This window comes from Peromyscus californicus, unplaced genomic scaffold, assembly GCF_007827085.1.
Source record: "Peromyscus californicus insignis strain IS unplaced genomic scaffold, ASM782708v3 Scaffold_6__1_contigs__length_162567912, whole genome shotgun sequence".
Taxonomy (NCBI): Eukaryota; Metazoa; Chordata; class Mammalia; order Rodentia; family Cricetidae; genus Peromyscus; species Peromyscus californicus.
In genome coordinates this window covers 10,589,746-10,611,343 of record NW_026294584.1, presented here as the reverse complement: position 1 = coordinate 10,611,343, position 21,598 = coordinate 10,589,746, and the positions used below count along the sequence as shown (strand labels likewise).

At 38.3% G+C, this 21,598-nt stretch overlaps 1 protein-coding gene across 1 annotated transcript in view; it reads left to right on the top strand.

The window, feature by feature from the left end:
• Sema3d (semaphorin 3D) overlaps window positions 1–21,598 on the top strand; it is a 195,264-nt gene that overhangs the window by 157,050 nt on the left and 16,616 nt on the right. Inside the window, exons 11-15 of the mRNA XM_052720847.1 lie at window positions 2,927–3,071; window positions 12,486–12,708; window positions 13,820–13,908; window positions 16,025–16,066; window positions 20,114–20,271. Of these exons, the coding sequence (XP_052576807.1) occupies window positions 2,927–3,071; window positions 12,486–12,708; window positions 13,820–13,908; window positions 16,025–16,066; window positions 20,114–20,271 (657 nt within the window). The remainder of the gene's footprint in view (window positions 1–2,926; window positions 3,072–12,485; window positions 12,709–13,819; window positions 13,909–16,024; window positions 16,067–20,113; window positions 20,272–21,598) is intronic.

Sequence of the window (21,598 nt, the reverse complement as noted above, 5' to 3'; positions counted from 1 at the left end):
CTAGGGCCAGAAGCAGAGCTGGGCTATAATTACCAAGGCCTCCTCCCCAGAGACCCACTTTCTCTGTCAAGGTCCCACCTCCCAAAGGATGCACAACCTCCCAAAATAGCAATGCCAACTTGGGAACAGTTGTTAAAAAAGCAAAAACCCACATGAGCCTGTTAGGGGTACTTTATCTTCAAACTATAACAGTAGCTAGTTGATCTTTTTAATTTTCCCTCATATTTGCATAGCACACCTATTTTCCTCATTTGATCTGGTTTTTGTGTTTGTTCATATGCATTCTCTTTATACCAGCATGGTGGCCACTATGCTAATTACCACAGAAAACATTCACTCAGTCCCCAGAACATTCCTCTTATTTCAGATTCATCAATGACTCAGCTGAGCACATGCCGCTGCACACATGAAAAACGTATCTCTAATATGAAGTCACAGTATAAAATTGTTAGGTATAAGAAAAGAGCATACGCATGGAATGTTCATAATCAGTGCTTTCCAGATGTGTGACTAGAGAGGTGGGACTAAAGAAATGCATGAATGAAGGACCAAGTTGATTGACAAAACAGTGTGGAGCACTGTTGACTTAGAACCTATCACATCACAACCCCCTTGTCACCAGAACAGGTAGATGTGGCTGCTCTGAGAGTCCACTAAACTACTCTCTAGGATGAGTGGCTGATTCCTATCCATGAGGCCGGACTGAAGCCCATGTTCTTTCTATGCCTGTGTTCGTGTCTGGTTTCTGCATAGTGCTGCCATGTGATATCAATGAGATTCTGTGACTTCCGTGAGTTTAAAGCAGCATCTACAAACCTTTTATAAAGGTGTGCTCCCTACTGTCTTCATCCTATTTAATTTGATTACTTACTTTTGACTCCGAAGCACACAGACGCTTCCCTTGAATGCCTAGACTACTTCTAAGTTTTGCATATATCTTCCCTTAACTCTTTGTCAATGGGCTTCGACATTAGGATGAGAGGACCTGGAGGTTGTTATTGACAATGAAAGAAATGACTCTGGTCTCTCCCTTTGAATAAGTTCCTATAATTTACAGTTTATTTCTTTCTGTGGCAAGATCCTCATAAGCTGGAATTTTCTATGGATTCAGAATACATTGAAAAACAAAGACTGTTTGATTAATTGTGAGATTTAAGATGGAAATATTTTATTATAGACATTAGGGAGACTTCCCAAGAGCTACTGTTTGGGAATCCATTTTTCTATTAGTGTGTAATAAATACTGAAAAAAAAAATGCAAGAGGAGCAATCGCCTGCATTGGCTCAAGTATCTCAGCTCTAGTTTTCTTGGCCCCTTTCCATGCAAAATCTTTCTTTGAAGTTGAAGTTGATGTGTGTTCCACACACAGATGTAGATATGTGCCAGGGAGACAGAGCCCCAAGATACTTCTTTTTTCCCTTTTCCTATCAAGTTTCTGCCCACCCAGAGTGTGAAGTTACAGATCAGCTCTCTGTTCCTGGTGTTCTTTGTTGTTTTATTTTTAATGCTGCCCTGAAGACTGAGGTAATTTTGGAATGCATGCCATATCCTTTGTCTAGTGAAAAGACATAATTAAACTTTAATAATGGTGCATTATTTCTTTATTATAAACAAGCAGATATGTGATTATTATCACAATATCACTTTCCTCTTATCTGCGGGCTTACCATTACCTTCTGATTCTGATGTCTACCACTGACACCATTCCAAGAACATTAATGTTCGAGCTTCTCATGTTAAAGAGTCCTTAGCTTGTGTAAAGCAGGGGTGATGTCACTTGGTCAGAAAGGGTCATCTTAGTTTTAAGAACAGGCCTCAAAGAAAATGTATTTTGCTTTCCAGAAATAAAGCAAGAAAGAAATACCTGAAGGGTGCTAACGATTGTTCTCTGTGTTGTAGAGTTTTAGAATTCTTGTGAAAATTTTAGCTGCTTAGTATTTCTGCTGAAACCACATGATTTTGAGCACATTAAGTATTAAGTAGATTACTATAATTCATAAGCCCAGTTCATGAAATGAAAGTTCATTTCTGCCTTAAAAAATGTTTAAACAAAATCACTTGAACAACACATTCAGTATCCAAACTCGAGGTGTACACTTACTTTTAGTAGACTGATAAAGGCTAGAAAGTGGTTAAGTCAGCAAACACACAAACCTGGCAACCTTATTCTATCCCCTCAACACACTGTTGAAAAGAGAATCGAATTTGCTCCTCCCCCAGGATTACATGTCATACACAAACACAACAATAATAACAAATAAAAAAAAGAAGTTTCAAAAAGACAGATAAATGGTATGGTTTTTCATGTATCTAAATAATTACTGTTTTAAACACAAATAATATAATTTTTCATTTTCATTTTAAGCTCTTTGTAAGTATTATGATGATTTCAAAAACTAAACAACATGTGAGTAAGCATCATACTTAATCATTTCTATCTTATAGTTTTTCTGAATCAGTGGTTCTTAATATGTGGGTCATGACCCCTTTGGGGTCACATAAGATGTCGTGCATATCAGATATTTACATTATGATTCATAACAGTAGCAAAATGACAGTTATGAAGTAGTAACGAAAATAATTGTATGTTTGGGGGTCACCACACCATGAGGAGCTGTATTAAAGGGTTGGGAAGGTTGAGAAGCACTGCTGTCAGTGTAGACCTCCCCTCTTTCCTGGGGGTCCCTGATGATCCACCTGACAGCCCTCTCATCCCTTCCTTCTGCATGCTTCCATTACCTATCTGTGAAGCAGCTGTCATCAACAATGGTCAGTCAGAATTACTTGCCTATAACTCCTTCATGACATAGGCACATATTTTGGCAATGCCTGTCAACTAGAATGTGCCATAGATTTTTCCACACAGCTCTGGGGTGCAGAATGTGCTCAGTGGGTGAATGACTGGATGGTGTTCCTTTCTTTCAGCTCCATCTTCAAAGGCTCTGCTGTCTGTGTGTATAGCATGGCTGACATCAGAGCAGTTTTTAATGGCCCATATGCCCATAAGGAAAGTGCAGACCATCGTTGGGTCCAGTATGATGGAAGAATACCTTATCCCCGACCCGGGACGGTATGTACCCAAGTGAATAACTGAATTAATTCCATATTCAATTCCTAATTCTATTATTACCAACCATGCCATTTCTTAAAGTCACATATGCTGTCGATTTGGAAATAACTGTTATTTGTTTATAGTGATATATTAGTATTTCCATTATTCAAATGAAGTTAAAAAAATTTTGAATGATTATTTTAAGTACTAAGGAACACACTGGACTATATTGTGATGGTTGCTTTGTGATGGCATTACAATATTTAGCTCAGATATTTCAATTTAGTTGTCCAGAATGCAAATTTTGTAAATTAGATGAAAATGCCAACTGAACAATTGTTTTGCTTCTACATCTCTGCATATATCTTGCATACATCTCTAGAATTTCTTAGCGTCTGGTTCTTCTTTTAAAGGCTCTATTGTTTAAAGTAATTCATTTAAATGATCCTCTTTCTTGACATGCATTTGTTTTTTCTTTATTCTGTTGAACTTTGAAATAATATGCAATTCTTAGAGTGGAAGAAATTCTAAATAACCCGGAGTACAAGACAATTTGATGGCGTGTACCTCTAACGTCAGCAGCCTGGAGGATGTAGTAAAAAGATTTTGAATTTGAAGCCAACCCCTAAACAGGCTAGAAAGGGAGGCTACTGGAAGAAGGAGGAGGTGGAGGGCGGGAGGAGGAGGACTCGTCTCCGTCCTCATTTATTTTCAAAAGTTGTAAACCACATTTAAAGCCAGATGACAAAAAGTAAAATGTATTTTACAATTCATGAATTTGCTAAAAAAGAAAAACAGGCTTGGGAGACAGTTCTGGTAGTTATGGGAGCAAGAGGGTCTGTGCTTAGGTCCCTTGAAACCAGAACAAAAGCTGGATGTTAGTTCCAGCACTGGGAGGCAGAGGCAGGCAGATCTCCAAGTTCTGAGTGCAAGGCCAGTCTCGTCTACAGAGTGAGTTCCAGGACAGTCAGGGCTACACAGAGTCACCCTGTCCGGCAGATGAGGGGCAGGAGGCGGGGTGGGAGTGGGAGTGGGGTAGATCCTGCAATACATGCCTATAATCCCTCCCACTACTATGGAGGCAGAGAAGAAGATCCCTTGGGCTTTCTGGGTAGCCAAAGTAGCCAAATGAGTTTCAGGATCAGTGAGAGATGCTGTTTTCAAAAATAAGGCATAAATCAATTGGAGACACTGATGTTGACCCTGGCCGTCACATGCAGGTGCACAGATACGAATACAAACATAGACATGAGCTCACACCTATACTCACAAATAACAGAAGGGCACACTTCTGTCTGTGCTTTATGATTAGAGATTCTTCCAAACACACTGTCAAGGAGGTTAATGTACTATATACCTATTTAAGAATAATTCTAAATATTTCCACCAAGACATCTAAAATACTCATCAAATTCTACTTAGTATTGCCTATTTGTGCTTATTCTTAAGAGGAAATAGCTGTTGGTAGGACTTTCTTAATTAACACCCTGACGTCCTGTTACATAGTGTAACTAAACTTGTATGTATTACTATGCAACTATTTCTATTTTCTATCATTTTTCTTCGGTATAAATTTGTTTCCAGGTTGTTCTGCTTTGATTATTAGGTATTCATTATTCTTTCATTTTTTAATCAATTAATTTATTTTGGGGTAGTTGTTATTTTGTGCATATTTTTATATTTATATTATCTACGTCTGACATCAAGAGGGAGATGCGAAAACACCAGAGAGAATCTCTTGAGAGACCAAAGAAACTATTACTTCATATCTAGATGGGAGATGTTTCCTATGTCACTACATGGGTGAAGGGTTTCGTTCAGGAGCCTGGGTGATTCTCAGGCAATTGCATCACTAAGAAACCCCTCCCCCCTCACCTGTGATATAACTGCTTGCATTTTTAAGTTTGCAGTGCATCACCATGCAGCATAGAGCTAAAGGCTGTATAACAGGCGTGTACAGCTCATTCGTCTTGGCTGAGAGGATGTGTCCAGCTGTTTCTTCTGCTCTCTTTCCTCTCCCCCCTATCCCTGATAACCACCACATTGATCTTACTTTAAGTAAATCCCAGACTTCTGTGAATGGATTGCTCTACTCAGCATCAAGCTAAAAGCTCTTTCATCTGACATATGATGGAATTTCTTTCCTTTTTATGGTTAATGTTATAACAGTGGTGTGTGTGTGTGTGTGTGTGTGTGTGTGTGTGTGTGTGTGTGTGTGTATACATACTCATTATTCACACATCCGTCAGGCTGCATTTAGTTGTTCCACATCTTTGCTACTTTGAATAGGATTGCAATGAACCTAGGAATGATCACACAGCTTTCAGGTACTGATTTGGATTCAAGTCATTACAGTCGGATTTTTGTTTGTTTGTGTCCCCCCTCCCAATCATCTGGATATTATAATTGGAATGGTTTTGAACTAGGACAATCTACATTAATTACAATAAATAATTTTCATTCACAGCCACAGCCATTGAATCTTATCATACCCATTAATTGAACACAATTATCAAAATGACTGCACACCGACATTGCTTTGTAGTTATAACGTAAGTGAAAGAAGCTGCAGTGAGGCTTGCTGTCTCCATTTGCTCAGTTACTGTCTGAAAAAGCTGGAAATGTTGCAGAAGGCTCACAGAATGCTCATTATATATGTCACTTTTAAGCACATAGCCATTTCTCTGAAATGGCAATTAGTAACTCCCACAAAATCAGAAAATGCATGTAGTGTTTTTCATCAGTGATAAAGGAAACACAATATGTCAAATATACTGGTCTACTGCTGCACATTCAAAATAGCTATAACCAAATTTTGAAATGACTAAAAGGATGCACAGGTTTTTAACTTCTTCGTTTCCTTACTTAGCCAGTCATTTCCAATGATTCTTACTATTTTATATTTGCTTATAATTATCATCTTGTTTTTACATTGCAAATATTATATTTACTTTTGATTTATTTAAAAATAAATTAATTTTAATTGTAATGCTGACGTTGAGTTAGAAACATCATGTATCTGATGTGAAAATCTATTACACAAGTGCTTTTACCAAATGAACTTTACCACTTTAAGTAACTGCATTCATAAAATCAGTGAAATTAAGTTTCACAGACTATCAAGTGACTACCCTTGTAAAATTTGAGAAAGTAAGAGTTAGAATGAGTGATAGAGACATCATAACTCACCCTCAAATTACACTGGAGGAAACTAGTGTCCAAAATAATTAAATAGCATACCCAATCTCAAATTACCCAACCAGCAGAATGAAAGGGGCTGCTGGGTGGAGTTTTATGGCCAGTCCTTCCTTTGTCCTTTGATATAATATTTACCTCTTTCTTAACATTCCCCCATAAGTTTGCCTGCATAGCTTATCCAAAATTATTTATATTTATTTTATATAATCTTCTGCCACAGTCTCCTATCTGTGCTTATTGAAAGTAAAAAACTATACAGCTATATTCTTCCTCCAATTCAGAAATCTTATATAAAATTATAACTGAATATTCTTTATGACGGACATTTTCATAAATACTTACATGGTGCCTCACTACATTCTTTTGTTGTTGTTTTGAGACAGGGTCTTATGTAGTACAGATGAGCCTCAAACTTGCTATGTAGTCAAAGATGGCCTTAAACTCCTAACCCTCTTGACCCTCCTTATCCTTACTCCCAAGTGCTAGGATGACAGCTGTGTGCTAACACACTCAATATATTTCATACATTCTTAGAACATAATCATAGTATTGATTCATTAGCATAGTTGTGTGGATGAGGAAAATAACAACTACCATTCATGCATGTTCATGGTCTCATGAGTTTTAAAGTGATAGACTTTATTAAGTTGGACTTACATTATATAAAGAGCTACATATATAGAGCTCTTCTAAGTGTTAAGCAAGACAACTAGAGTCTTGAGTTGTTTCTCCAGGGCTTGGTCTGTCCTCACATGCGTATAATGAAGCTCTGTAGTCTTGCAACACTTGACATATTTATTTTAATGTAGGGGAATGTTTCTAATGTCAATGAAAGATTTGCTGAATATAGAATTTGCTTCCCATACATTGGTTAGAGTCTTTGCTTTTGTATTTTCTGTATCCATGTTATTTTTATGATTGAACACTGAGTTGATATCCCAGTAGGGACCTCAGTTAAATGCTTACAGGCTTGGAGTCATTCCCATCTCGTTTAATTTTCTTGGTTTTGGTAGAATGTTGTACCACTGTGGACCAATGCCAAATCTCAATTCCTAGTCCACGATACTCTAAGTTAATAAACCTACACACTCACAAAGATTTTACCTAGGTGACTGACTCTTCTGCCCTCTGGTGTCTGAAGAGAGCAGCTGAACAAATCAACAAGTTCAGACGAATTTTTAGAATCTTTATTTTCCTGTTCGGTTAGGTGATGTCAGGTTCTGACTGACATAAAATATCAAAACAAAACGAAACAAAAACAACAAAGAATGGTACAAATTAGACAAGAAAGACAAACTGGAAGCAGGCTAAAACTAATAGTCTGAAAAATATCTCAATCTCAGGAAGATTTGTAAAAGATGATTTCAATTTTGAGAATTGATCTATTAAAAATAATTTAATACAGTTTTAGCAAATAAAGATATTTATTTTACAGTGTTATTCTGTTTTGACAAGGGTTTGTGTGTGTGTGTGTGTGTGTGTGTGTGTGTGTGTGTGTGTGCTGTGTTTATTTTGTCTGTGTTATGTGTACAAATGTGTATATGCACATGCAGCTGTGCTGTGGGGTCTCCTTCTCTACCACTCTCTGTATATGATTATTTTGGAGGCAGTCTTTCTCAATGAACCTGGAGTCCACTAATTTGGCAAGACTATCTTGTATCTTCCCAGCAAGGCCCAGGCATCCTCTGTCTTTGGGCCTCCATTACTGGGGTTACAGTTGTGTTCAAATGGACCTGGTTTTTCATGTGGTTACCAGGGATTGGAACTCAGGTCCCCATGCTTGTGTGGCTAGCGTTTTATGAACTGAGTTAGCCTCCCAGTCCTGATAAGGCATTTTCATAACTTGCACATTAATGTAAAATGCTGCCCAATGTTTACTCAGAAGTAGAATTCAGTTTTAAACCATTCTTCTCTCCAAAGCTGAAAAAAACATCTGCTTTTACAATGTAGATATATATCAGAAACATGTTCCACTACCTTTAAACTATTTTGCCCTAGTTTTCAAATTTTATAAAAATAGTAATTCACTTTTAATTCCTTTCCAAATGACTACTGCTTTTACTGTCAACTTATTCTGCTTCATTTTGAATTATCAAAACAAATGATTATTATAAATCCTCTGTTTTATTGATAGAGACTAATGGAGTAATAGGTAATATCATTGATTTGTATAGCCTTAGTTTTCCAGATGGACATTGTTCAATCATAAGTGGTGTGCACACTGTGAGAATTTCTTGGTTTGAAAGTTTACAGTAGAGTTGTGCCTCAAGAAATACAACTTCCTAAACCTGAAGTTTCTGCAGAGTCTGACAGAACAGACATCACGACCACCCCATGGCTAACTAGATCTAGGCTGCTTCTCCAAAAACAGTGAGAGGTAACTTACTTTAAATCGGCTTTCACCTTACCCACTGGTTTTAAAAGCACAACCTCGGCTTTTAAACTGGGCTCCCTAATTCTCAAACTACCTACTATGTTCAATAGTATTTTGATTTTTCTATTACAGGAATTCCTCTAAAGGAAAGGGATTCTGAAGGAGAGGGGAGTAGGGCTCAGAAAGTTCCAGTTCCTTGTATTAATTTATAGTTTTTTATGCCCTAGTGGCTATATATATAGGGTCTTTCTTTGTCAATCTATTTAGGACCGAGGCTTAGAGGAATAATCAGGGGGGTGAAATTCCACTTACAAAATTTTCATTTTCAAATTATAATACAAATTGGACTTTTTAAAAATCTAGCACCCACAAAACGCTGTGTGCTCATTTCTCCGGTTTGCACAGTTGAAAGCCCAGTTTCCTCTTATTAGTCACTGCTCTGATTTGTTTATGAGGAAAACGGGGCCTGGAGGAAGCAGAAAGCAGCCAGCATCACTGAATGGAGAACCTTTTCACAGCTCTCTGCTGCCTTGCCACAACAGTGTTCTCTCACTGGATAAAAGACCATTTTTCTTCTCTTCTTATCCATTGCTTCCCGCTGCTGTCCTGAAGGCCCTATACAAACACCCGGACCTGCCAAGCATAACAGAGTCACACCTAGGCCAGGGCAGCCAGCTGGCTGCTGTGGGCAGCACCCTGACATCTCAGGGTTTGTCTAGGAGGGCTCTCTTCTCTCTTCAACTTTTGCGATATATCCAGCAATGTGTTGGTGTTTTAAGTCTGACTAAAAGCTTTCTGATGTATCCTTTTCTTCTCTCAATGTTTAAACTGTCTTAAGAGTTTTTGAGAAGAGAAAGGAAACACAGTTAACCAATTCGAATTCCTGCTTTTCATAGGTGGCAAATAAATGCTAGGAAAACACAGGAAGAAACAAAAGATACTTTGTGGGGTAGGATGGTTAGCTGAATTATGACAACCGTTACAAATTTAAATGAATATATGCATACCCCATACTAATGCCTGGGATATACAGCTTCAGTGGGAATCTTCAGAGGAAAATTAGTAACTGCATATGGCTTTTCTTAGATGTGGTATTTCTTTACATTTTTTTGTTTGTTTCTTTGCCCCTTATGGGACTTTCTTTCCTGCTTTACCTGCGTAGCTGCTTGGCATCCTCAGTTGTGTGTTACCAAGGTGAACCTTCCCTGGGTTGAATGTACTAAAACAACACTATTTGGCCCATCCTGCCCTGCCTTAAACCTCAGGGAGTAATTACACTCCAAAACCTCTTTTCGCTTGTGTGAGCACAGCTCTGAGGACCCGAGATCACTCCTAGCAACCAGGGGCCAAGGGTCTCAGCAGAACACTGGCAGCATGCCACAGGGAAATCTGCCCTAAGAAGAAAATGTATTTCCAAAAAACTTTCTGTAGCTTTCAATAGAAACCAGGTTTCCTTTTCTCTTCTCTTTTTATCCCTTAGATTTTATTACATGCGAATCTTTCAGAACCTATGAGAGGCAAGATGGAAGGAAAACTGTCAGCTGCATGTTTACTAAATGATTAGATCTTAACTTGCAATGTCTTACAAAGAAATGTATAATTGTTTTAAAATTTGATACCAAAAACTGTGGCTTGGATATCATGAATTAAGTCCTTTGAAATTTTGTCTGCTATGTACCTGCAGATATGAAGTATAAAGAGACTGTTTTCCTTCAGCTGAAGGGCTCTTTCCAAAGTGTGAGGTAGGCAAAACCTTGCTTTTAATGACAAATCAATCAGATTGAACTGAAGGTGTTATGAGATATGAGCCCCTTCAGAAATGGCCACTGAGTGAGACTCAAATGTGCATCTGTAATCGGCAACAAGCTCAGTATTGTCTGTGCCTATATCCGTTTCAGGTCTGACTCAATCTACTTAATACAGGGCTCCTTCCACTGTCGAGCTGACAGATTCTCTTTGGATGAAGGGGAAATGCACAAAGCGGTGATGGAGCACACAGATTTCGATCCTCAGGCCAGCCTCCAGTGGCAGGTGTTCAAATGGCTAATGATGCAGGCCATACCTCTTTCCTACAGACCCGGGACAAATAGCTAGACATCAGAAGAGGATCAGCTTCTTAATGAAAGACATTTGTAACAGATAGATACTCTCAAATTAATTAGAAAATCACTAATGGGCCTTTGAAATTCTCAGTACAATTTCTGTGTTGGGCACTCTGGGTCATTATGATTTTATTGGTTTGAAATTTGGAGTGAGAACTGTCCATTATCACTTACTCCTGGATCTTCAGCTAATAATGCCCCTCTTGACTTCCGAGGAGGAGACTCTGAAGCACTGGTATAATCCTAATTAGTGTCAAATTTAAATGGTTTTCATCAGTAGGAACTTTATTCCATGTCATCTTTTTAGAGAAATTTAAGATTTTTGTTTAGTTTTTTATTTTATTTTGACAATGTCATGATACTTTTATAGAGACTTTCTCTGGTATCATTCATTTTATTCTATATGCTTGTATTGATTAAATACAGTTTTTATTAAAAAATATTTGTCCACTAAGATCTGAAATGTGATGATGTTATCCTACTAAAGGCAGCTTCCTAGAATACAGTTTTTGAAACATAAATTAAATTTACAATATAAAAGAGTACATATCGCCGGGCGGTGGTGGCGCACGCCTTTAATCCCAGCACTCGGGAGGCAGAGCCAGGTGGATCTCTGTGAGTTCGAGGCCAGCCTGGTCTCCAAAGCGAGATCCAGGAAAGGCGCAAAGCTACACAGAGAAACCCTGTCTCGAAAAACCAAAAAAAAAAAAAAAGAGTACATACCTTGTAAAATATTCAAATTGTAATGTCATTCCTTCTTTATTTTGGATAACTACATACCAAATTCAGTGAATTTATATCAAATTGTGCTTGATATAAATTAAGTGTGACCACCAGAGGGCAGTTGATGCTAACTCTTTGTTTAATATGTGCACCCAGGAAGCGATTTTAGGCAGGAAGGGGCCTGTAGTGTATACAAAGAGCCTAGGCTTAAGGAAACAGCATGCAGGATGGGGCACAGTTTAATTTTTATAGCATCTGTAGCAGAAATGGATAATTATAATTTCAAACCATTCAAATTCTTTTGGAGATAATTTTGTGACTTGTTGATCTGTTCCAACTTTTAATGAATGTGGTTAAATTGAAAGGGAATTTGTAGTTAAATTGGAAGGGAATCCTAAATTTATTTAAAATTACAAATAAAGTTTTTCTGTACATTCTTGTGTTTATAGATCATTTTCACGAGAGTTTCTTCAATGCAAGTTTCTAGTACCGTCCTTAGAAACTTTTGGGGGGTAATGAGATTTGGTCTCACTCTACAGCATAGGCTGGCCTTGAACTCTGTATTAGTTTTGGCTGTCCCTGTGCCTGGATGATCCTGCCCTGACCCTGGTCCAGAATTGCAGGGATGCACCATCACGCCTGATTAGAAAAGTTAATTTTTATTGAAAACAATAATCTTTTAAAGAAAGTAAGATTATACTGAGGAAACTTCAGAAAATTCAGGCAATGTCACATAATTTTGAATTTTTGTTTGTTTGTTTGAGACAGGGTTTCTCTGTGTAGCTTTGTGCCTTTCCTGGAGCTTGCTCTGTAGACCAGGCTGGCCTCAGACTCACAGAGATCCGCCTGCCTCTGCCTCCCGAGTGCTGGGATTAAAGGCGTTCACGAAACCCAGATTTCCCTCTAGGGAAGGTAGACTGCATTATCGCACGTTGGTGATTCCACTACGACTCTGTCATCTATTTATATTTTCCATAGCATGCACCTCTCAGGTGCATATGCAGTGCGTTTATTCCTGTACACATTTCTTTTCAGTGTCCAAGCAAAACCTATGACCCACTGATTAAATCCACCCGAGACTTTCCTGATGACGTCATCAGTTTCATAAGGCGGCACCCGGTGATGTATAAGTCAGTGTACCCAGTGGCGGGAGCGCCAACCTTCAAGAGAATCAATGTGGACTACAGACTGACGCAGATAGTGGTGGATCACGTAGTTGCTGAAGACGGACAGTATGATGTCATGTTTCTTGGAACAGGTACCCTCAAACCACACTTTCAGCCAAAGAAATTGAAGTGTTCGTTAACGGTTAAAGAAAACAAAAACTTCCAAAATATTTATCAGCCAAAATCAAGTAAACATCGGTTAATGCCTTGCCAATGTTTCCTGAAATTGTTTAGCTCGTGAATTTTAATGATCAGAAATAAATATGTATGTATATATTTATATTTATATGTACATTTATATATTCATACATTTTACACAAGAAATTATTGCCTTTGGTGATTCTCAAAATTAAGAAAAACGTTATGCAATAATACTGTTCAGGTGGCAATAAAAACAGCATGTAACCTCAGAACTTCACCCTGTATTTTACACGCTACCTAATAAACCGAGCATTTCTGCACTAGAAATTAATGAGTTTTAAATACTAGATATTTTATTGGAATAGGTTCTTAAGACTGTGAAACAATTTTATAATTATTTAACTTTTAAATACTACAATAGTTTTGTAGAAATTAAGCTTATTAGGAAAGATCGTGTCGTAACTAGGACCTTTGGGCGCCAGCTGTCGAGCCTGATTATGTTACAGATGGCAAGTGCAAACCCCCGATAATCTAAGGGATGCTCCATTTCCGAGACTGCAGGGATGACTATTTAAGGGTCAGAACTTTAATTAGTATGTTATTAATTCTCATGAGCTAAATTTAATTTGCACTGGACATCCAAAGCTCGTTCATAGGTCCTTCAGCAATTCACTACCATAAACAGCACGCAGCCACTAGGTGGCACTATGTAACCTTTCCTGGGGAAAATGTGACTTTGAAAAGTAAATTTTGCATTGTAAAATTGTATTTAATAGTTTTGAACATCTTAGAGTTATTTTTATTTTATTATTTTAACTAATGTTTGAATTAGTCATATACATTCAGTTACAAAAATACTGTGTATTTTCCCTTTATAAGTATCTGCTCTAGAAGGGCAATGTTGTATACAGTAGGCTTCATTTTTCACTACTTAATTTGGGCAACTTTCTTGGAAAGCATCCAGAGAAAAATGTGAGCGAAAATTTTGGGATTTCTAGGAATATGCATTCAACTAAATATTGGAGTAGAGACAGTGGCATTATGAGTCCATGTTTTTTTCAGACATTGGAACAGTTCTCAAAGTTGTCAGCATTTCCAAGGAGAAGTGGAATATGGAAGAAGTAGTACTGGAGGAGCTTCAGGTGTTCAAGGTGAGAGGGGACCCAGGGCTCCAGATAGACTGAGACTGCACAGTGCTATTCGTGGACACTTGGTCTTTTCTCTGTTCTTCCCGGAGAAGTCTTCCACTGTTTGAATGGTCTAAGCATTGGAACAGGTCATAAGCAAGTGGCAAAGCACTCACTTCTGCTGCTGATCACAACACCACTGAGAGAAGCCATGGGGTCGCCTCTCCTTACTGCATTCTCCAAGGGTAGCCACGCTGAATGAAAGCCTGGGATCTCTTACGACCGGGATGCTTTTCTACTTTATGAATGTTACTTTGCAATGTTTCCCCAAATGAATTGAGAAAACTGGAAAAGTTGATGAATCATGTGTAGGAGTCTTGATTTACTGTACTGAAAAAAAATAATGATAACAAGTTATGCAAGCCACAATCCTCTTACCTCTCAAAGGGAATTAGGAGGCCTGGAGGAAGAGTTCTTTGTTTTAAATTCTGCTTTTAACAACAAATACATTTTAGTGTGGCAGGCACTCTCTGTAGCTACTCTGTGGTATTTAGAATTATTTCATGAAAAATAAGACATTAGAAATAATGTTATATTTCTTAGAAAATATGTTCTTTCATGTTTTTGTTTTGTTAAAAATGTTTATTAAAAACTGTTTCCATGTAAACATCCATTGCCTGGAAAGAACGAAGTCCTCCACTGTGAAGGGCTAAAGTTAATTATCATGCTGGGTTTTCCAGGATCCTGTTTACATTGTGATGATAATAGTGGTCAAGAAGTTAACAAGAACAAGACCTGCTATCTGGCCCCTTCCAAAACAAAATCCTGGGTGGTTCCTAAGGGAAAAGTTGATGTCAAACATAAGGGTGAATGAACAGAGGCTTAGCGAGTTTCCATCATGTGCACACACATAAATGTATGATAACAAATCTTCTCCAATGGGTCTTAGAGTCAAGGATTAATTGTTATCTCAGTGGCCATCGATTTTCCTTGTTATCCTCCCCTTCTTCTATCTATCTATCCATCTATCGTGTGTGTGTGTGTGTGTGTGTGTGTGTGTGTGTGTGTGTGTGTGTGTGTGTCTGTGTGTGTCTGTGTGTGTGCTGAAGATGAAACCTGGGGCTTTTCACATGCAAACAACTCACCACTGGCTTACATCGCCAGACTCCCTTTCTCTCCTCCCCTCTCCTCTCCTCTCCTCTCCTCTCCTCTCCTCTCCTCTCCTCTCCTTTCCTCTGTTTTTTCTTCTCTCTTTTCCTTTTTCTCCTCTTCTCTCCTTTTTCTCCTCTTCTCTACATATGTCTCTTTTCTTTCTTTAACAACTTTATTGAGGTAAAATGCAATTAAAAGCAAAACAAAAACCCAAACATAATTTAAAGGGAATGCCCATGCTTTTAAAATTAAGGACAACAAAAAAATTATTGGAACAAACTTTTCAACTTCAAATTTTCTTTAACAGATTTTCTTAACTTTCTAACATCTATTGTTTGTCAATTAGTACATAAAAGCAATAAATGAATAAGTACCAGATAGATAATAGATATGTAAGATATCTTAAAGAGTTGCCCTGCCTTTTTTGTTTGTTTATTTGGTTGGTTGTTTGCTTTTTTTATTCATGCTTGTGGTCTTATTAGAAATAAAACCTGACCCATATCATGAAACTGCACATACTGATATCTTGAGGCATCACGTAAGGAATATTATCATCAACAAACAGAACCATAACTTTTCAAACTCTGCTACTTAAACATGTTTTGAATCTTTGATGCAAGTAACATCAGAGTGGAGCAATAAATAATCATGGAGATGTTCTTGTCAGCACTAGAATGAATTATATGCCAGTATTAAGATGCAGATTTAGAACAAAGTGAAAACTTGTGAATAACTAGGAAGCATTTTCAACACAGCACTTCCTCACCCAGTTAGCTAGGTTCTCTCTGATAAAATACCTCAAGCATTTTCATCATGTCTATTAATGTAGAATCAATATACACTGCAAAAAAATAGCAAGCAATAAGGTCATTTTCTCCTCTCAGTGGGAGTCTGGACAGCCAAGCTTGACATAAGATAAAACAACATACTGGCTAATGTAAGGCTGTGAATGTTTTTTACTGACATTTTGTTTTGTTTCTGTTTGCAGCACCCAACAGCCATCTTGAATATGGAGTTGTCCCTGAAACAGGTAGGTACTTTGTAATTACTGTTTAACAATTAACTTCAGAAGTCTCAAGTTCCCTGAATCAAAGTTCATTTGCAGAATCTATTGAAACTGGAGACTAGAAGTTAAGTCATTAATAATGCAGAAAGAAAAGGTTGCCTGTTTCTCCTCCGATTTATTGGCACTCTTAGTTTCAGCCTTGCCTTGGGAGAATGGAGAGAAACATTAATGGAATAGTGAATAGTGTGTGCTCCTCCCTTTTCCTCAAAAAAAAAAAAAAAAGAGTGGGTGTCTGTTCTCCTGAGATTGTATTTCTGCTCAAGTCATAAGACATATATTTAAGATGCCAATCACAAGCATTGAAAAGGTATTTTAATTAGGGAGTCTAGGATTTCAAAGATGAACCATGGTACACAACACAGAAGTCAACCTTCAACACTTTACTCAATAACAATCTCTTAGAAGCAATTTTCTCAACTAGAGAACTCTCGTGTTTGTTATGAGTTTATTTAATTCTACTTGCTTAGTGATACTTGGGGTCAAACCCAGGATTTTACACCTATTAAGCAAGTTACTGAGTACTTTTTTTGGGACAGAATCATATTATCCAACTCAGACACCACCTCCTGAGTATTATGTTTGTTGACAGTCATGAACAAAAGCTGGTTTTCTTTTTTTCAGTGCTGGGGATTGTCCCTAGGCCATTAAAAATATTAGACAATCACTTCACTTCGTCTACCACTGAACTATATCCTCATCCTGCTGTGAGTTTAAATAGAATGCTACATGTCAATGTTTTAGGCAAAGCAATGTAAGTGTTAATGGTGGCCAATTTTGATAATCATGACTATATATAATACGATTTAACACTTTTCTCATATTATAATCCACATCTTGATACAGTAGATTTAGACTTACCATTCCATTTCTACATACACCCTCAAGATTTAAGAAAGCCATTTCAATGGAAGAGATCTACATGAACAGCCTGGACATGAGTGGGGGTAATGAAGGGCAAGGGTCGAGGGAAAGAGAGCTTGGGGGAGCAGGAGATCCCAGCTGGATCAACAACAGAGAGGGAGAACAAGGAATAGGAGACCATGGTAAATGAGAATAGGAAGAAGCAAAGTGCTTGAGAGGCCCACAGAAATCCACAAAGATACCCCCACAACAGACTGCTGGCAATGGTCGAGATACAGCCCGAACTGACCTACTCTGGTGATGGGATGGCCAAACACCCTAATTGTCGTGCTAGAAACCCCATCCAACGACTGAGGGATCTGGATGCAGAGGTCCATGGCTAGGCCCCAGGTGGATCTATGGGAGTCCAATTAGCGAGAATGAGGAGGGTTTATATGAGCGAGAATTGTTGAGACCAAGGTTGGATAAAGCACAGGGACAAATAGCCAAACGAATGGAAACACATAAATTATGAACCAATGACTGAGGGGTCATCAACTGGATCAGGCCCTCTGAATGGGTGAGACAGTTGATTGGCTTGATCTGTTTGGGAGGCATCCAGGCAGTGGGACCGGGTCCTGTGCTCATTGCATGAGTTGGCTGTTTGAAACCTGGGGCCTATGCAGGATCGCTTGGCTCGGCCTGGGAGGAGGGGACTAGACCTACCTGGACTGAGTCTACCAGGTTGATCTCAGTCCTCGGGGGAGGCTTTGCCCTGGAGGAGGTGGGAATGGGGGGTGGGCTGGGGGGAAGGTGAGGGGGGCCGGAGGGGGGAGAACAAGGGAATCCATGGCTGATATGTAGAACTAAATTGTATTGCAAAATAAAAAGAAAAATTAAAAAAAAAAAGAAAGCCATTTCAAAATATATGTCCCCAATTAAGGCATTGCTACAATTAAACTTGATAGCCCAGTTCTGAGAGGAATGTCTAAATGGGTTTGTTCTGAGGCCCTTTCACTGATTTGCTCATTCAAAAACATTGATAGCTTGAATCTCTGCTATCGTGCTTCGAAGATACGGAGAAGAATGAGTGACATAGCATGATTCTCCCCTCCAGAAGCTCTGAGCAGAGCTGACAGAGGGAGAAGGCCACCAACAATGCAGAGGACTAATTGAAGCATCTACCAGAAAGACAAAGGACAGAATGACTTGAAAAGGAGCCAGAAAGACCAGGGGAAGGGAGGGAAGGGAAAGAGATAGACAAACTGTCATGAATGATGTAGTTAACCAGATAAATAAAAGAGGGATAGCAGGAAGGAATAAGAACGTGAAAAGTAAGAGTCTACACCTGTTTCTATTAAGCGTGTCTGAAATTTGACCTGAAACATATGTGTGCTTAGGGTAAGAGGAAGTGAGAGATGACTCTGAAGACGTAAGCCTGAGTATGTAAGACTCTACCTGTCCTCATGACACCATTACTGTCCTTAAGCAGGAGAAAGTCACGAGAAGACCATCTGTTTAGAAAGCTCTGTCTGTGGAAGAGGGAGTGGGCCCTGTGCAGAGGTTGGGCTTATGAAAAAAGGCTGGCATGAGAGGAAGTAGTTAGAACCTTGCAAACAAGAAAAGCAAGCCCCCAGCAGTGGGAGGGGGTGGAAGCCATTGGAGCTCCAGGGATGAAGAGGAAGGTAGTGATGGTGATGAAGGTGATGGGGAAGGTGTAGTCATTTGCCATAAGCATTTCAGAGAATTGTGGAAAAACAGAATTCTTTGTGTTTAGTGACAAGAAAGTCAACAGAATTTAACAGGCAATAAAGTACAAGGCAAATTTCTGTAAGTTGAGAACCTCTGTGCTTTTTATCGTAGAGTCTATTTCTGTGAGGTTCCTCCTTAATTCAAAGCTGAGAGCAGTCCCCTAGAGTTGACCATAAGTTCTTGAGAGCGGAGACTGAGACGTACTCACCGACACTATTCTTCCTTCTGCATCACCTCTGTGCAGACACACACATGGATGTACATGGGGAGTACTGCGTGAACTTCGGGACTAACTTTCAAAGTGTCATTTATTTGCTGTTTCCAGTATCCTGCAGCCTTTGCTTTGTGATAGGGCATTGCTCAAGTCTACCTGGTGATGTCTGCATAGAGATACTAAACATCTACTCTCTCAATTGTAACTCATATTCCTTCAGGGATCGCTTCATCTAAAAATAGTGTCAGGACTCTCTTTTAGTCATTCCTCATGTTGACAGGCATGGCAGAGGCATGTCATCAATGTTACCATAATTATCTGTGCTTTCTAGCGCCTACCAAAGTATAGTTTCTACTATTGAGAAATAATTTGACATCTTAATTCCATAGTCTAGCAGCTGGTATTTTACCTTCTTAAATTATTGCCAAGCCTACTTTAGCTTTCTAGAATGTTGTCTGTAGTTTTTGTTGTTGTTTGTTTGTTTGTTTTAATTCTTTAGGGACATGCCACCCAGCTCCATATAAATACACGGAGACTTATTCTTATGAATACTGGGACTTAGCTTGGCTTGTTTCTAACCAGCTTTTCTAACTTAAATTGGCCTGTTTATCTTTAACTATGTTTTACCTCTTGGCTTTTTATCTTTCTTTATTATTCTGTATATCTTTCTTTCCTTCTTACTCTGTGGCTGGCCCCTGGCATCCCCCCTTTCTTCTTTTTTCAATCCTCCCTCTTCCCTCTCTTCCCTAGATTTCTCCTCCTATTTATTCTCTCTGCATGCCAGCTCCACCTATCCATTCTCTCTCCTGCCTACCTATTGGCCATTCAACTCTTTATTAGATCCATCAGGTGTTTTATGCAGGCAAAATAACTCAGCTTTACATATTTAAACAAATGCAACACAAAAGAATATATCACATCTTTGCATCATTAAACAAATATTCTGCAGCATAAAAGAATGTGACACATCTTAAACTAATATTCCATAATAGTTGTCCATTTCAGTATTGACATCTTCAAAGCAGAGTCCGGCTGGGGTGGAAGACATTGATTTGTTTTACCCTTGCTCACAATTCTGCACAAGCGTTAACAGGTAGCAGGGCACTCACAAATGGATTTAGAGCTATAAGACGATATTACAGAACAGTTGTCTCAAGACTAATGTGAGCAAAGGGGCTGATTCATTTTCTCTGCTTGATTTGCAGCAACAGTTGTACGTTGGTTCCTGGGATGGATTGGTTCAGCTCTCCTTGCACAGATGCGACATTTATGGGAAAGCTTGTGCAGATTGCTGTCTTGCCAGAGACCCCTACTGTGCTTGGGATGGAAATGCTTGCTCAAGATATGCACCCACTTCCAAAAGGTCAGATCTCTCCTCCCTCCCACATGAGTTTCTCACACGAAGGCCTTGCTTATAGTTTAAGCTAAAGACAAATAGAAAACTTGGCCTGTGGAAGGAATATTACAATTAAAATTGTCAATCATTTTATATTAAGTGAAAGTTGGACGATAAAACATGTTATGAAATTGTGGAATGTGGAACTTTAAAAAAATCTGATAAATTATTATACATTATTTTTAACAGCCAACTGTGGTAGTTTGTGCCTGTAATCCCACAACTCAGGAGGCTGAGACAGGAGTATTGCCATGAGTTCCAGAATAGCCTGAGCTACATAGTGACATCCTGTCTACCTCCCCAAATTGTTCTTATTAGCTACTTTTTTTCCACATTCCTGCCATCAGACTTCTAAATATGCACATATTTGCTTCTATTGCTTTGAAAGTCATTTATAAACAATTATGTTTATAGATGTGCAGACACAGCCCACAATACATGAGTGACTTGATTCAATTTTATTTTTACTCTAATAACTATAATTTGCCAATTTCTGTCACTCAGATAAGCTGTTTCCTCGACATTGGTAGCTTTTTATTTTAAACAGAAATATGCAGGAAAGCTCAACCATTGCATTATTCTACACACACAAGTAAAACTTATCCAGAGTTATAAGATAGACATTTTGACACTATTTTAATAGCAAAACAATTATAAGTAATATGACTGCCTATCAATAATACTCATGTTATTTTTGGTTGTGAGCCTAGCCTTTAACGGCTGAGCCATCTCTCCAGGCTACCAAGTGAGTTCCAGGAAAGGGGCAAAGCTACACAGAGAAACCCTGTCTCGAAAAACCAAAAAAAAAAAAAAGTTTGAAATAATACTCATGTTAGATGAGTGTTTTACCACCATTGTTTTTGAATGTATGTATTAGTAACATTATTTTCTAAAGTGTCATTAAAAGTGTGTGTTCTTCTAGATTAAATTGTCAACAAATTATGTGTGCTTTTGGTTATTTTCATTTTTAGGTTATTTTTTGAACTTCTGATGTCTTCTGATGCTCTAAGTGAAGAGCATGTATTAGTTTCACTATCATGTGGACATTATTTTATTTTAAATATTTCACTGATCTGTCAAATTCTAAACATTAGGACACAAAGGTTGTAGGTACTTACTGTACATCTGCACATACTGGTTAAAACAGAGACACATTTTATATTCTGTCTAGTCCATAAATTAAACATAAGTGGGTAAATATGATTATTAGGAGTTAAAAGTTGCAAGCACTTTATTAAACTTTTCTGCCCAGAATAGACTCATCTTAGTGAGTCTTTGGGGAATTCTTTCCTAG